Genomic DNA, 15,128 nt, shown 5'->3' with positions numbered 1-15,128 from the left:
GTCCACTGAGTGGCACTGCGGGTACGGAAGGGGGCGGAGTCTGTGGCGTCCCAAACACGGCTGGAACTCTTGAGAGGAGGGCTGAGCCCTAGCCAATGGGCTGAGGGGTCGGGAGGGAGGTGGGGCTTCTCTCAGCCAATCGGAGGGCGCACCCTCGTTGCCGCTCTATGCAGCTCCGCCCCGGCTCGCTGGTCCCAGAAGGCTCCGGGTTTCCCAAGATGGCGGCCGACGTGTCCGTTACACACCGGCCCCCGCTAAGCCCGGAGTATGGGGCTGAGGTTGAAGCTGGCGATGCCACGGAGCGTCGGGCGCCAGAAGAAGAGCTGCTACCACTAGATTCAGAAGAGATCCGGAAGCGCCTAGAACACACCGAGCGCCAGTTCCGTAACCGCCGCAAGATACTGATCCGGGGCCTCCCGGGGGACGTGACCAACCAGGTATGGGGGGGGCGGTGTGGGAGCGTGGCGGGAAATACCACCGTGCGCGTGCGCGGGGGGAACCGGGCCACACCAGTGCTGACGGATTCAAGGGCTCATTGGTGGGTGTCCGAGTGCAGGATCCACGCGAGGTCGGGAAAAACCAAGAGCGGGATGTGGGCGGGGGGGGTGTTGATGAAGGGAAATACCAATTTTGGACGAGGGACGACGTTGCTAGGATCGACCGCAGGCTTGGACAAGACCATGAGATTAGAAGAAGGCGGAGAATGGGAGGGGGCGGGCAGCTTTGGCCCAGTTGATGGGTTGTGAATGGGCCTCTAGATCGGGACACCAGTTGCCCCTTTCTCGGATCATGCTTTTTCCCAATCCCTCTACCATGGGATGAGGGAACCTCATGTCCAGAAGTTTCGGAGCTGGCTGGAGGATGTCCCTCCATATCACGCGTTTATTCACTCCTCTTAGAGGTAGATCCGGAAGTTACAGCAGCCCCAGAGATCTCATCACCCAAAACCCCACCAATAATTTAGAAAAATGGGGTCTCCTGCCACCAGCCCATAGACCTGTAGCGGGGGGGAGCTTATATTCTGTGAAGACCGCTTGGTTAATAATCTTCCTCTGGAAGGGGCCCTACTCTTGGGGCCTACTTCCAGCAAGGCTTCCCAATGCTCTTTGGACTCAGGGAAATGGCATCTATGCTGTCCTGCCATGTGGTGGTGGAATGGGTTCTGTCTCCGCTGCTGAGAATCCCAGCTCTCCTGCCCATGAGCACACCTCCTACTTGATCATTCCTGTCCCTGGATGGTTATATGCCTGTGGGTATGGCCCCAGGATTGTTGGGAGGGGCTAATTTGAGACAGACCAGGGCAGGCACCACTAGCATGGTCTGGTTTATTTCTGGAGTGGATCCTCCTCTTAGTGCCCTCAGTCTCTCAGCTGGGAACACACTCTCTCGTAAAGTGCCAGTGTCTGACACAAGCAGGCCCCAGCCCCTTGCCCTTAAAGCTGGTTTGCAAAAGGGCAGCCTGTCAGCAGGAGGGATTTGGGACATATGTAAAACCACCTGATGTGGGCTTATTAAGTACCTCTGTCAGGTATCCCTAGGTGGCATTCCCACTGCCAATCTGACCAATTCCATGACCTTTAACAGGTCCCTTCACCCCTCTTGAGTCTCCCATTTCCTCGTGTGCAAAATGGGTTTGTTACTACTTCACTTGTAGAGTTGTTGGAAACAGTCTTGCCAAAGGAAGTTTAGACGAGTTAGTGACTTCGCTAAGGGCATACTCTCTAAGAGTGTGTCTTATTGGTTAATAGCATGGGGCCTGTAGGCAGACTCTCAATATTAACTCTAATGGGTATGGCATGAATGGCCTTGGGCAAATAACTGCCTTGAGTCTCAGTTTCCTCATTTGTAAAAAGGGGATGATATGTGACCTGCCTTCATAGCTGATACATTTGAAGGTGGTACCAGGTTGCTCCCTGCAGTCTCTGGTGACTCCCAGTCCTTTGGCTTCTGTCTTCACAGGAAGTGCACGACCTGCTCAGTGACTATGAGCTCAAGTACTGTTTTGTGGACAAATACAAAGGAACAGGTTTGTGGGGTTATGGGGAGGACCAGGGTAGGTGGTGAAAATCCTTGAAGATGAGGGCTCGGTATAGCTCCCAGGCCAGCCCAGCAGGTTACCCCAATCTGTCTCTCATCCTGGATGCCCAGCTTGGGGCAGCCTTCATGATCTCCTCTGGGCTTTATCTACCCTACTTATCCCATCCTATGTGGTCTTCCCCTTGGTTAGTGCCACCTGCCCCATGCCTGGCTCTGTCTAAACTGCTGCCTTCCCCTGGCCTCTTGGCCAACATGATTTCACTCCACTGCTGCCCCCCTCCGCCCCCCACCAGGTAGCCAGCTCTAGCTCCCTTGACAACCTGATCTCAGCACTCATCATCATTCTCTCCCCAAAAATCTCCTGTGCTCCTCCTGGCATGTGCCCCAGCCTCACTATCTCCTCTGCCACTTATCAGATTCCAGGCTTTTCCTTCTGCAACTATTCTTAGTTATCCCTTCTTCCATCCATACCCCAGCCAAGTGACATCAAACAGCTGCCCTTCCTAGTACTAACCACTCCTGGCTGTCATTGCTGGCTCTCCCATCTGCCTCCTGGACTCTAAGGCTGGTCTTGTCAGCTTTGTCCCCCCCACCCCCCACAATAAGGGAGACTCTTGGTGGATGTCAGAGCCCACCAGGCATTGTGCCAGGTGTTAAGACTTTTCAGGGCCTTTGCTTGTAAGCTGTAACATGGGTGAGAAGGAGCTAAGGACAGGTGCCCCTTGGAGAGCTACCTCGCAGGTTGGAGTAATGGTTAAGATCTTAGGGCCGGGTGTGGTGGCTTATGCCTATAATCCTAGCACTCCGGGAGGCTCAGGTGGGTGGATTGGTTGAGGTCAGGAGTTGAGACCAGCCTGAGCAAGAGCAAGACCTCATCTCTAAAAATAGCCTAGCATTGTGGCACCTGTAGTCTCAGCTACTCAGGGGACTGAGGCAGAGGATAACTTTAGCCCAAGAGTTTGAGGTTGCTGTGAGCTATAGATGCCACAGTACTCTACTCAGTACTCTACACTGTCTCAAAAAAAAGAAAAAAGGATCATGAACCCTGGAGGCAAAGAGACCTCAAAGTTCAGATCCAGGTTAGTTCTCACTCTGGCCATGGTCAAGTAATTTACCCTGCCAGAGCCTCAGTTTTCTCATTAGTAAATTGAGTATGCCATTAAACTTCAGGTACCTGCTTGGTACCTTAACAAACATATTAAAATGCCTAAAAGGCTGTGGGTGCCTAGCACGTAGTCGGTGCTTAGTAAACAGTGACAGGAAGACCAGGTACAGTGGCTGGCTCACAGCTATAATCTGAGCACTTTAGGAGGCCAAGGAAGGAAGATCATTTGAGGCCAGGAATTCAAGACCAGCATGGCAACATATTGAAACCCCAGATGTGGTGGTGTGTGCCTATAGTGCCAGCTACTTGGGGAGGCTGAGACTGGAGGATCCCTTGAGCCAAAGAGTTTGATGTTATAGTGAGCTATAATCACGCCACAGTACTCTAGCCTGGGTAACAGAATGAGACCCTCTCTCTCTCTTTTTTTTTTTTTTTTTTTTTTTGACCCTATTTCTTAAACAAAGTCAGGCGGCGCCTGTGGCTCAAAGGAGTAGGGCGCCGGCCCCATATGCTGCAGGTGGCAGGTTCAAACCCAGCCCCAGCCAAAAAAAAAAAAAGGTCAACAAGTCTTATGTTTACTAAGCACTTAGCCAGATGCCACATATCAAGGACCCAGATATTAAGTGATACTTCTGTTCACTCATTTAGTGCTTCCCATCTGCTAGGTACCATAGACACAGTTATGAAAGACAGAGGTAGTCTGTCCAGGGAGGGGGATGTTATTCAGATAACTCCAAGTGTAAAGGTGACATGGTCTTGAAGACCAAAAGCTCCAGGGCACTGTGGGAATAAAGAGCTGGGATCTGAAGCAAGAGCAGTCAGGGTAGGCTTCATGGGGCAAATGACATTTGAGATTGGATCTGAAGTGTGAGCTGGGGTTAGCCAGGTGAAGAGATGGGCTCAGTGTTCCACACTTAGGGACCAGTAGCTGCAAAAGCCCCAACAGAATGTGCCTGGGATAGTCCAGGAAATAGTAGTGAGTGAGTTCATGCAGGCTCCATTGGACCCTGCAACAAGAATCCTCTGGGCAGAGATGTAGTACTATCTGGTTATTTTGAACAAAGCTTCCTGCAGTCACTGGGTAGATAGGGAATTGGGAGCAGCACAAGGCAGCAGGACCAAGGGTCCCGTGTGACCCGGAAAGATAGTGGAGGGTGTTCAGAGCAGGGCTCTTGAGCCCAGCTGCCAGGGTTCAAATCCAGGCTACTCTGTTTGGGCAAGGAGTCACTGCTTTGGGCCTGTTTCCTTGCTGGCAAAATGATGGTTATGAGGATTAACTTGTGCCCATTGGACAGATGAAGAAATTGAGACCTCTTAGCCACCCAAGGTTTGGGACTTAAACCTGGGCTTAATGACCATGTACTTAACCACTATCCTTGGTGTCATCTGAGTGTGTGTGTGTTTGAGTTGCTCAAGGCTACCGACTGTTCACATGGGATATCATACCTGGTTTTGAGGGCCGTGGAGTGGAAAGGGAGATGTTTGGGGCCTCTCTGACCTTGAGCTCCCTTCCTACTGCTATAGCTTTTGTGACCCTGCTGAATGGGGAGCAGGCCGAGGCAGCCATCAGTGCTTTTCATCAGAGCCACCTGCGGGACCGCGAGCTGTCGGTGCAGCTGCAGCCTACAGATGCCCTGCTGTGTGTCGCCAACCTGCCCCCCAGCCTCACGCAGCAGCAGTTCGAGGAACTGGTGCGGCCCTTTGGCAGCCTAGAGCGCTGTTTCCTGGTCTACAGTGAGCGTACCGGCCACTCGAAGGGCTATGGTTTTGCCGAGTACATGAAGAAGGACTCAGCTGCCCGTGCTAAGTCAGACCTGCTGGGCAAGCCACTGGGCCCACGCACCCTCTATGTGCACTGGACAGATGCTGGGCAGCTGACACCTGCCCTGCTGCACTCCCGCTGCCTCTGTGTTGACCACCTGCCACCCGGCTTCAACGATGTGGATGCCCTGCGCCAGACACTATCGGCTGTCCACATACCCACCTTCTGCCAGGTGAGCCCTGTGCCCAGTGTGGGGGGCACTGGGGAGCAGATGCCAGGCCCAGAATACCTAAAGGGGTCCTTTGGAGTCACTTGCCTTTTCTACTCTCCTAGTTCCCTTTTCAGTAAAGCTTCAGCAACGCAACGTGGAAGGGGGTGCTTGCTAGAGAGGCCATGTGGTGCTGGGTGAGAGCCCCAGAGGGCTGGATGTGAATCCCTATGCAACTTCCAATCTCGGCCTCGCTCTCCCCATCAAACACAGCAAAGCTGCCCTTACAATTGCTAATCTCAGGCATGCTCAGCCCCTCACTTGCTGAGATCCTTCAGATGTTTATTGCATTCCTACCAGGCCCTAGCCGCAGGCCAGGGATTGAGGAGGCTGTTCCATGGGGGCCCATAATCTGTTTAAGCCGTAAGGTCATCAAGTCAGGCTTTGCTGACTTGGGAGGTTGAGGTGGAAGGATCACTTTGAGCCTAGGAGTTCAAGACCAGCCTGGGCAACATAGCAAGTCCCCAAAGTCAGGCTTGGTCAGATCCCCGCCTTGAGCCTCATTTTCCTTTCTCTGTCAGTAGAGATTCAATATCTCCCCCCTGGGTTTGGCCAAACAATCCCTTGTTCATTCAACCCACATGTGCCAGGCAATTCTCTGTGTATTTTGCCCTGTGACTGGTGTAATGGGACTAGATAGGCCAGGCCCAGCTTTCACATAGTTCTCAGAAGGCCTTGTCCACAGATCTTCAAGGGGGAACATTCCTTCGGCATTCACTGTGTGTCCTGAATATATTACCTACAATCGCTTAACTACCCAGAGAGGCAGGAATCATCCCCATTTTTAGGTTAGGATAGTGAGGCACAGACAAGTGACATAACTAGGGTCATATAGCCAGGGCCTGGCAGAGCCAGGATGGAAATACTACCACCTAGGTCCAGCACCCTGGGCCTGGCAAGAGTTGGCCAGCTCAGACCCCAGCTTTATGGCCCAGCTCCTAGGTGCCTTATGTAAGTAGAGTGTTGGTGCCCTATTTAGATTAGGCATCTATAGGAAACTCACCATTCCTTCTGCTGCCTTCTTTTGCACACCTACTATGTACCAGGAGGACACGGTGAATTGAATTATTATTACATTTTTTTTTTTTGTAGAGACAGTCTCACTGTACCGCCGTCGGGTAGAGTGCCGTGGCGTCACACGGCTCACAGCAACCTCTAACTCTTGGCTTATGTGATTCTCTTGCCTCACCCTCCCAAGCAGCTGTACTTTTTTTTTTTTTTGAGACAGAGTCTCACTTTATCCCCCCCATAGAGTGCTGTGACGTCATAGGTCACAGCAACCTCAGACTCTTGGGCTCAAGCAGTTCTCTTGCCTCAGCATCCTGAGTAGCTGGGACTACAGGTGCCCACCACAATGCCTGGCTATTTTTAGAGATGGGGTTTCACTCTAGCTCAGGCTAGTCTCAAACTTATGAGTTTAGGTGATCCACCCGCCTTCAGCCTCCCAGAGTGCTGGGATTACTGGCATGAGCCATTGTACCTGGCAGGGTTAATTATTAAAAGGATTTGTTCTATAAAAATTGGATTTAGTCGGGTGGCGCCTGTGGCTCAGTGAGTAGGGTGCCAGCCCCATATACTGAGGGTGGCAGGTTCAAACCCGGCCCTGGCCAAACTGTAACAACAACAAAAAAATAGCTGGGTGTGGTGGCGGGCAGCTGTAATCCCAGCTACTGGGGAGGCTGAGGCAAGAGAATTGTCTAAGCCCAAGAGCTGGAGGTTGCTGTGAGCTGTGATGCCACAGCAACTGAGGGCAACAAAGTGAGACTGTCTCAAAAAAAAAAAAAAAAAAAATTTGTATTCAGTCAAAAGGCCATACTCAAAGATCCAGGAGGCCACATGTGGCCTCAAGACCACAGGTTCCCCACTCTTCTGCACCAGCCATTTATTGAGCACCTTTTGAATACCGAGCATTGAGGTGACTGGTTTCTGAGGCGCTCACCATCTTGTTAAGTATCCTGGTTGAATGTGATACCTATTTAGGAACTATGTGGCCTTGGTCACCCTTTGACCTCCCCCCTCCCCCCCGTTCATCTGTAAGATGGGGATGATTATGAGAAGATGAACAGCTGGACTACAGCCAGCACTTTCCCTGCCTAGGCACTCTCCAGATGCAGGGCCCTGGCCTGGTCACTTCCCACAGCATCACTACCTGATTTGACCACTGCCTGGAATGGGAGCCTTTTCTTTCCTCACCCTTTGTTCAGCATCTTGTTTAATCCGCAGCCCTTTGAGGTGGGGCCAGTTGCTGGCCTGTTTTGCAGATGAAGAAAGAGAAGGATAGGGATATCCATGTTCATTGGCCACCCAGCAACCTCAGGGCCCAGGTGCCTAAAGAGGTGCTCCTGCCCCCTCAAGATGCCTAACAGGAAGTTTTCTGTCCTCGCGGGGGTGCATTTATTCCCTTTGTAATCAAGAGGAGAATACCAGGGAGATCCATAGAAAGCCACTGCAATGTGTTTCGTTATTTATTCACAGACAAAATTGCTTTATTTTATTATAAAGTTGCTTATAAGTATTTGCCATGCAAATGTATAAAGCCCTGAGTGTTAGTAAAAAGCCTTTCCACTATTTTTGTGAATGAGGAGTCCATTCACATTTCAAAATTTAGCTTGTGCAGAATGGTGAGTTGTCAAGGCCTCTTCCTGGCACCAGTTTGCTGTTTCCTTCCAGTGAGATTGTGTTATGCATTTCAAAATATACTTTCCTGATCTCCCCCTTTTTTTGACCCAAATATTGCTGTGCCTTGCTTGGTTTCCTTTCTTCACTTGCTTTGTCTCCAGTGTCTTTCTAGAGCTTTCAAGTTACCATCTTTCTTTTGTGGCTGGGCCATATTCAATTTTATGAACGCTATACTAGTCCCCTACTTATGAACGGGACCTTGATCCTGAACTATAACCCAGTCATCCACTTGTCACTTGGGATCAGGAGAGCATTGTTTCTTGGGACAGTCATCACCACCCCCAAGGTGGATGGTTTTATGGAGGAGGGTATAAAACCTAACCTGATCTGATCCCAGATCTAGCTCTGTAGCCTGGACACAGGACTCCCCTCCCTGAGCTTCAGTTTCCTTGTGAGAGCACAGAAAACGCCTGCCTCTGCCATGCAGTGACAGTACCAGTGGCACTGAGCCCTCAGGCATGCAGGGAAGTCTCTCAGTGCCAGGCAGGGCTGGGGCTGGGTGCCCTGACAGCATCTGCTTGCTCTGGGACAGCCCTCATCTACAGTTCTGGCACCTAAAATGCCCTGAAAACCAGGAGCTTTGTCCCCTGAGTTTGTGGCAGCAAACCCTGACATGAACCCATGTGAGCTTTCTGTGGCCTTTATCTTTATGTCTTGCTGCAGAGTGATTCATGTGTTTGCAGTACAGGGAGCTGCCCAGGCCCTGCTGGGGGTGGCAGGTACACAGTGCTTTATGTGCAGCTCTGTACCTTTCTAATCTAGAATCCTCAGTCCTGGAGCATGTCTGGCCCCAGGGTTCTGGGTCAGGCTGGGCTGTGGGCCTGAAGGACTAAATGGCTGCTATTAAGGGGGTGAAGAGACACACACACCTGTTCTTACTGCTCCCTGGCTGTGTGACCATTGCAGCCTTGAACCCCAGCTTGGAAGTCACCTGCCTCACCTTGAAGCTGTGTACCCTTCCTGGCCTCTGCTGCAGTGTCTTTAGCCTGGGGCTTGTGATCAGGTGGTGCCCTAGAACCACCTGCCTCTCTCACACTTTGTGCCTTTGTGTGCTTGGGAATCCCAAGGGAAGTCTCTCTTCTGTATGACATTGGCATTGGTGGTGTGGTGGCTCCCTGCACTGCCCTCCTCCCACCCCTGTGTGGCCTTGGGTGAGCTAACCTCTGCCTCAGTTGCCTTCTCTGGAAAATGGGTATGATGCAGGCTCTCTGGGCTATAAAGATCAAATGAAGCTAAGGCAGGAACAGGGCTTGGACAGTACCTGGCTCTGAGTTCCCCCTCTCTGGGGATCCCTGTTGTCACTGCTGCCCAGGCACTCACAAATGCCTGCCTCCTCTCTGCAGCTGGCATGCGGCCAGGATGGGCAGTTGAAGGGCTTTGCGGTGCTGGAGTACGAGACAGCAGAGATGGCGGAGGAGGCACAGCAGCAGGCAGATGGCCTGGCCCTGGGGGGCAGCCACCTGCGTGTCTCCTTCTGTGCCCCTGGGCCCCCCGGCCGCAGCATGCTGGCTGCGCTCATTGCTGCCCAGGCCACGGTGAGCGAGTGCGGGTGAGGGTGCCACAGGGTGAGGACCGGGAGACTGGAGGAAGTCCCTGCCCAGGTGCATGCTGAGCTGGCCCTCTGTCCCTCCCACAGGCCCTCAACCGGGGCAAGGGGCTCCTGCCTGAACCCAACATCCTGCAGTTGCTCAACAACCTGGGGCCGTCCGCATCCCTCCAACTGCTGCTCAACCCTCTGCTCCGTGGCAGTGCGGGAGGCAAGCAGGGTAAGGCAGGGCCAGGCAGGGCCCCCAGTGTACTCAGAATGGGGACCACAGCCCTGTCCTTCATGTTTCCTGAAACTTTGGTCATTTCAGTAGCAGCCACCGGGAAGCCCATGATGGTGCTGAGAGGAAAACAGGGGTGGCCCAAGGGAGCTGCTGCTGCCCATAATGGGGGTAGGGATAGGGATAGCAAAGCAGCTTATAGTCAGGGTAGTAGGAAGAGGGGCCATCCCTCCCTGGAGTGGACTCTGCCCCTTCCAGGACTTTCCTTTGGGCACATATGTTGCCCCCCGAGAGCTTCAGTTTCTTGCTCTGGCAAGATAACAGGCTTGGGGCTATGTTTTATGATGGGGGGACATGGGGAACCACTGCCCATTTCACTTCATTTTCCCCCCAGGCCTCCTGGGTGCCCCTCCAGCCATGCCACTGCTCAACGGGCCAGCCCTGTCCACAGCGCTACTGCAGCTTGCCCTGCAAACCCAGAGCCAGAAGGTAATGCCCACCCTTCCCTACAAGCTCTAAGTCCTTGCCCTGCCAGCCCTACCTGAGGCTGGGGAACCTCTGGCTGTGTCCCTGGGGCCAAGGAAGAAGGTGACACCAACTCATACCCCTCCCCCACTCTCACATGGCAAGGTTTGCCTTTCCCTCTACTCTGGAGAGGGACACTGGCCTTGGTGGCTGGGGTGGGGTCAAGGGACCTGGACACATCCATTTATGGCCTGAGACTGGGTGTGGGCTGGGAGCACCACTCCTGGGCACCAGTATGAATTGTTTGCTCAGCATCCCCTAGGGAGGAGCCATCTGGAGAAGAAAGTCCAGGCTGGCCGTACACTCAGATACACCCACACCCCACTCTGTTTGGTTTGGTTCCCTGGGGCCTACTTGGTGACATAGGTGTGTCCGGTGGTATGGACAAAGTGGGAGCTTATGGAACTAAGTGACTAAAACCCCATGTGGCTGCAGTCAACCCTGCTGTGTGACAATTGGCCAAGGGGTAGGTTTGGGACAATATGGGGTGACAGGTCCTGGCATGCACAAGATGCTCAGTGTCCTGGCTGACCAGATGGGCAATGGATAGAGTGTCACAAGTACTAGAGGACACCGTGCGTCCTGGCTATGGACTGGATTCTGGATGTGCTGAGTGTTGTGACCTTCAAGACTTGGGGACACCTGTTTACTGCACAGGCCACCCTACCCTGTCTCCAGCTATCTATGCTCTGTTCCTAGAAGCCCGGGATCCTGGGAGATTCGCCTCTGGGCACCCTTCAGCCTGGGGCCCAGCCGCCCAACCCCCTCCTTGGAGAGCTATCTGCAGGTAACACGAACCCTGCCCCATAACCCTGCCCCATACCTTGACCTCCAGGCACCAGCATTTTTCTGCTTCCTGACCTGAGCCTCTTGCCCCTTGCTGGAAGTTGTAAGTTCCCATCTGTATGCCCTGGGGCAAGAGGCATAACCTCTTTGGGTATCAGGGTCCTCATCTGTCAGTGGGGTGGCCATGAGCTTTGTCAATAGCCAGCATGTAGTAACCCCAGGAAGAGGGGTCCTGCAAGGTCAGGCCACTGAACTCCTCCTTTTCTCCCTAGGCGGAGGCCTGCCCCCAGAGCTACCACCCCGTCGAGGGAAGCCACCACCCCTGTTGCCACCACTGCTTGGCCCTGCTGGGGGTGACCGGGAGGCCATGGGCCTAGGTCCCCCAGCTGCCCAGCACACTCCTCCCCCAGCCCCCATGGGGCTCCGAGGCACTGGCCTCAGGAGCCTGCAGAAGGACAGTGGGCCCCTGCCGACGCCCCCCGGGGTAAGGCCTTGCCCTGTACCCAGCACTACTCTAGCCTCCTACCGGGCCAGATCCCCCCTGCCTGGGGCCCTCTTGAATCCAGCCCTCCCGCCACAGGTCTCGCTGCTAGGGGAACCCCCCAAGGACTACCGGATCCCCCTGAATCCCTACCTGAACCTACATAGCCTGCTCCCAGCCAGCAACCTGGCGGGTAAGGAGCCCTGGGGCTGGGGAGGTGCCGGGAGAAGCTGCCACCTAGCTGAGGGCCCCTTGCCTAACCCCTCAGCCCCTGGTGGAGGTGGCAGCGGTGGCAGCAGCAGCAGCAGCAGCAGCAAAGCCTTCCAGCTCAAGTCCCACCTGCTCAGCCCTCTCACCAGCACCCGCCTGCCTGCTGAACCAGGACTGCCTGACAGCTACAGCTTCGACTACCCCTCAGTGAGTGGCTGGCTGCGTGGCCCTCTGTTCCCTGAGGCCAAATCATTCTCCAATCTGGTACTTCTCTAGCACTGACTATGCCAGGCCTCGCACTAGCTGGGAATATGTCATATTTCTCTTAATCCTCAGATCTGTCCATCTCTGCACACTAGACCCTGCTTCCCTGTCTGCTTATTTGTCTACTTTCCAGACCTGCACAATCTCAGCCTGCATCTGTTTATCTGTCTGTCTGTCTCTTCTGATAGGCCTTAGGCCATTATTGGCTTCCCTCTAGATACAGGACTAGCCTCCTGCCTGTCTCTGATCATCTCTCCTGCGTTTGATTCCCATCTCTGTCCCTAGAGATTTGGTCCTTCTATGACCCCAATATCCTTCATGTCAGAAATTGTAAACTGGCCATCCCGCTGGCTGCCTGTGGTATGTTTGTCCCACACTGGGCTTCAAACAAATCATAGCTAAAATGTCAACACAGGGAAATTGCAAGAAGTCATTCAGCTTGTATTCCTGGCTGGCCTTGAAAATTTCAAACACTTGGCTTGCTGGGGCCACTTTACTTCCCAGCAGCCATCACTGGGGCAGAGGTGCAACTACCCCTTGGGATGGGGCACACATTCTGCCTCATTCCAGCTCCCCACTCTCTCATGGCCCCCAAGGCTACAACTGCCCCCTTTTGGGCCCAGAATGGTAGGCACCAACTTCCCGGGTGACCGCTGTGCTATGAAATTCAGCCAGCCCAACCCACTGTGCTTCTCCCACTTTTATTCAGGATGTAGGACCTCGGCGGCTCTTCTCCCACACACGGGAGCCAGCCCTCGGGCCTCATGGATCCAGCCGACACAAGGTAAGAGGCAGCCTGTGTTGCATCACAAGCCATGCCAGTGTTTTATTATTTCTCACCATTCTAGGGTGTGGGTGGTTCCCCGCAGTGACCTGGTGTTCACCTGGGCCTCAGTGGGGCACAAAGCCTCACTCACATACCTTGGTGGCCCATGGGCTTGAATGGCTCATCCTTGTGCCATATGGCACTCACCTCCATCAGGCTGGCCTACACTCATTTACGGGGTCTCTTCAGTCCATTAGGGCAAAGCCCATAGCTGGGGGGGATCCTACACAAGGGAGTGGATGCCATAGTCGTCTGCTTCACTCAGCTGATCCCCTCTCTGCAGATGTCTCCCCCACCCAGTGGCTTTGGCGAGCGAAGTGCTGGGGGTGGAGGTGGGCCCCTCTCTCACTTCTACTCGGGCTCACCCACTTCCTACTTCACCAGTGGCCTGCAGGCTGGCCTCAAGCAGAGCCACCTCAATAAGGTAAGGGCCTCCCCAGCCAAGGACCAGTCCTCTGATACAGCCAGGATGTGGGGGCACCTGCCACCAGGCTCTGTGACTCTCATTGCCTAGGCCAAGGCTGGGGCAGTGGCAAGTGTCAGTCCTGCTTAGGGCAGAGTGGATGCATCCTGTGGTTCTCTCACCCTGCGAGTCTTCTGAGCTCTCCCTCACTTCCTAGCAGCCTAGGGTATGGGTTGGTATTAGCCCCATTTGGCAGATGAGGAAACAGGCTCAGAGAAATGGAGTAATCGCCCCTAGTTCTCATAGCTAGTAAGTGGCAAAGGCAAGACTGGAACTTGAAACCCCTTGTCTTCCCTCTGGGGGTGTTCCCTGTGACCCCTAGGAAGTGACTCATCCCACCTCTCTCTCATTTCCCCCAGGCAGTTGGCTCCTCCCCACTGGGGTCCGGAGAAGGGCTCCTAGGCCTTGGCCCTGGGCCCAATGGTCACAGCCACCTGATGAAGGTAGGGGCAGGGGGTGGGGATATGCAGGGCTGAGAAGCCCTGGCCCTCAGGCAACCCCTGACCCATATACCCCTTTCCCCCCGCCCTTTGTCTCCAGACCCCACTGGGCGGCCAGAAACGCAGCTTTGCCCACCTGCTGCCCTCGCCTGAGCCCAGCCCAGAAGGCAGCTATGTGGGCCAGCACTCCCAAGGCCTCGGCGGCCACTATGCAGACTCCTACCTGAAGCGGAAGAGAATTTTCTAAGGCACCAGAGATGCCTGAGAGCCTGTACCAAATCGCTTTTGGGTTTTCTGGTGGTTTTTTGTGTGTGTTTTTAAAAACGTTTTTCTTCTTTCGGTGATAGAAGAATCTCTGAAAGACTTTACTGACCAGCAAGCCGGAGCCCCAAAAGCCCAAGGAGTGTGAGGGAGTCTGGGGGTCTCACTGCATCTCTGGCCCACTCCTGACACTGAAACCCCACAGCCTTAAGAGAAGGGCCCTGGCCTACTCTCTCTCCTTCTCCTGTTCTACATTTGTGCCCATATCTCCAGGAGTCCCTTCCTGCTTTGTCACTCCTGTATTTTGACCTTTCGAGTGCCTTGGAGGTTTCCCTGGCCTCCTGTGAGGATCAGAGACTGTCCCCTTTTTTAACTTTGACAATTGGCTTTTGTTTCTTTTTTTAGACCATCCAGGACAAACCCCAGCTCTGATTCCTTCAAGGTCTAGCCTCCTTCAAGGTCTGGGCCTCCATTCCACACTTTTTGGTTTGAAACAGCTCAGCCCTTTTCTCTTTTCCCATGTCTGCTACAGGCATGGCTGTCTCTGCCTGCCTGCTCTGTACCTGAGCCCCAGGTCGGTCCCCTGCTCCCTGCCTCAGCCCCTTAGCCTTCTGATGCCTTAAAGCTGGGCCCCAGGCCCTGGCTGGCCAGAGCTTCAGATGCCGAGCTCTGGGAGCTTGACCAAGGACCAAACAGCTCTGGCCTACGTTTTGGGTCTCCCTACGGAGGATCTCCACCCGGGAGATAGTAGAAGGCCAAAGCCTTCCTCTTGGCAAATTAATCCTACCATTCCTGCCCAGGACTAGGTGTAGAGATGGACTTTCTCAGCCAGCTTAAACCAGTTCCCTTGCTGTCTGTGGGAATCAGGTCTGGCACTCATTTCACCGAGCCTCTGCTGTCTGCCCCCTTGTTGAAGATGAGCTACACCCTCCATCCCAGGCCAGATCACTGGAGCTGGCCTCCTTTTGGCCCCATGCCAGAAACTAACAACTCCGTGCAGATAAGCTCTGCACCTGCCCTCTAGCAGGACTTGTCGACCTGTGGTGTCCCTGGGCCTTGTCCCTTTCTGACTGGGCCACCAGCTTCCCTTTCCCTGCCTTCGGGGGGTGGGGCCCCATCCACTCTAGGGGGATGTCCTCTTCCCCAATCTCCCCATACAGACCTTTGCTGAATAAAAGTTTGTAAGTAAATGGTTTTAAAGAAATCAAAGCTGGCTGGTTCTTGGGAGGACAGTGGGCCTGGGTGGGAGGTCTGG

At 54.0% G+C, this 15,128-nt stretch overlaps 1 protein-coding gene across 5 annotated transcripts; it reads left to right on the top strand.

The window, feature by feature from the left end:
• Positions 1-128: 128 nt before the first annotated feature.
• RAVER1 (ribonucleoprotein, PTB binding 1) lies at positions 129-15,064 on the top strand. 5 transcript variants are annotated; one of them, XM_053582310.1, is made up of 14 exons: positions 129-437; positions 1,960-2,026; positions 4,667-5,136; positions 9,195-9,386; positions 9,488-9,617; positions 10,012-10,106; positions 10,842-10,929; positions 11,201-11,412; positions 11,509-11,602; positions 11,678-11,826; positions 12,593-12,667; positions 12,993-13,133; positions 13,532-13,615; positions 13,713-15,061. In XM_053582310.1, exons 1-14 carry the CDS (start codon positions 168-170, stop codon positions 13,857-13,859), a joined length of 2,214 nt encoding a protein of 737 aa, XP_053438285.1. In that variant the 5' UTR covers positions 129-167; the 3' UTR covers positions 13,860-15,061. The 5 variants fall into 5 exon arrangements, with proteins under 5 accessions (XP_053438285.1, XP_053438284.1, XP_053438288.1 ...); XM_053582309.1 differs by having other exon boundaries at positions 11,509-11,826; XM_053582313.1 differs by lacking the exon at positions 9,195-9,386 and having other exon boundaries at positions 11,509-11,826; positions 13,713-15,064.
• The last annotated feature ends 64 nt before the right edge of the window (positions 15,065-15,128 follow it).

The sequence above is a fragment of the Nycticebus coucang genome, chromosome 3 (assembly GCF_027406575.1).
Source record: "Nycticebus coucang isolate mNycCou1 chromosome 3, mNycCou1.pri, whole genome shotgun sequence".
In the NCBI taxonomy this organism is placed as follows: domain Eukaryota; kingdom Metazoa; phylum Chordata; class Mammalia; order Primates; family Lorisidae; genus Nycticebus; species Nycticebus coucang.
Note: the sequence above shows the minus strand (reverse complement) of the source record. Positions and strands in the feature narration are given on the sequence as shown.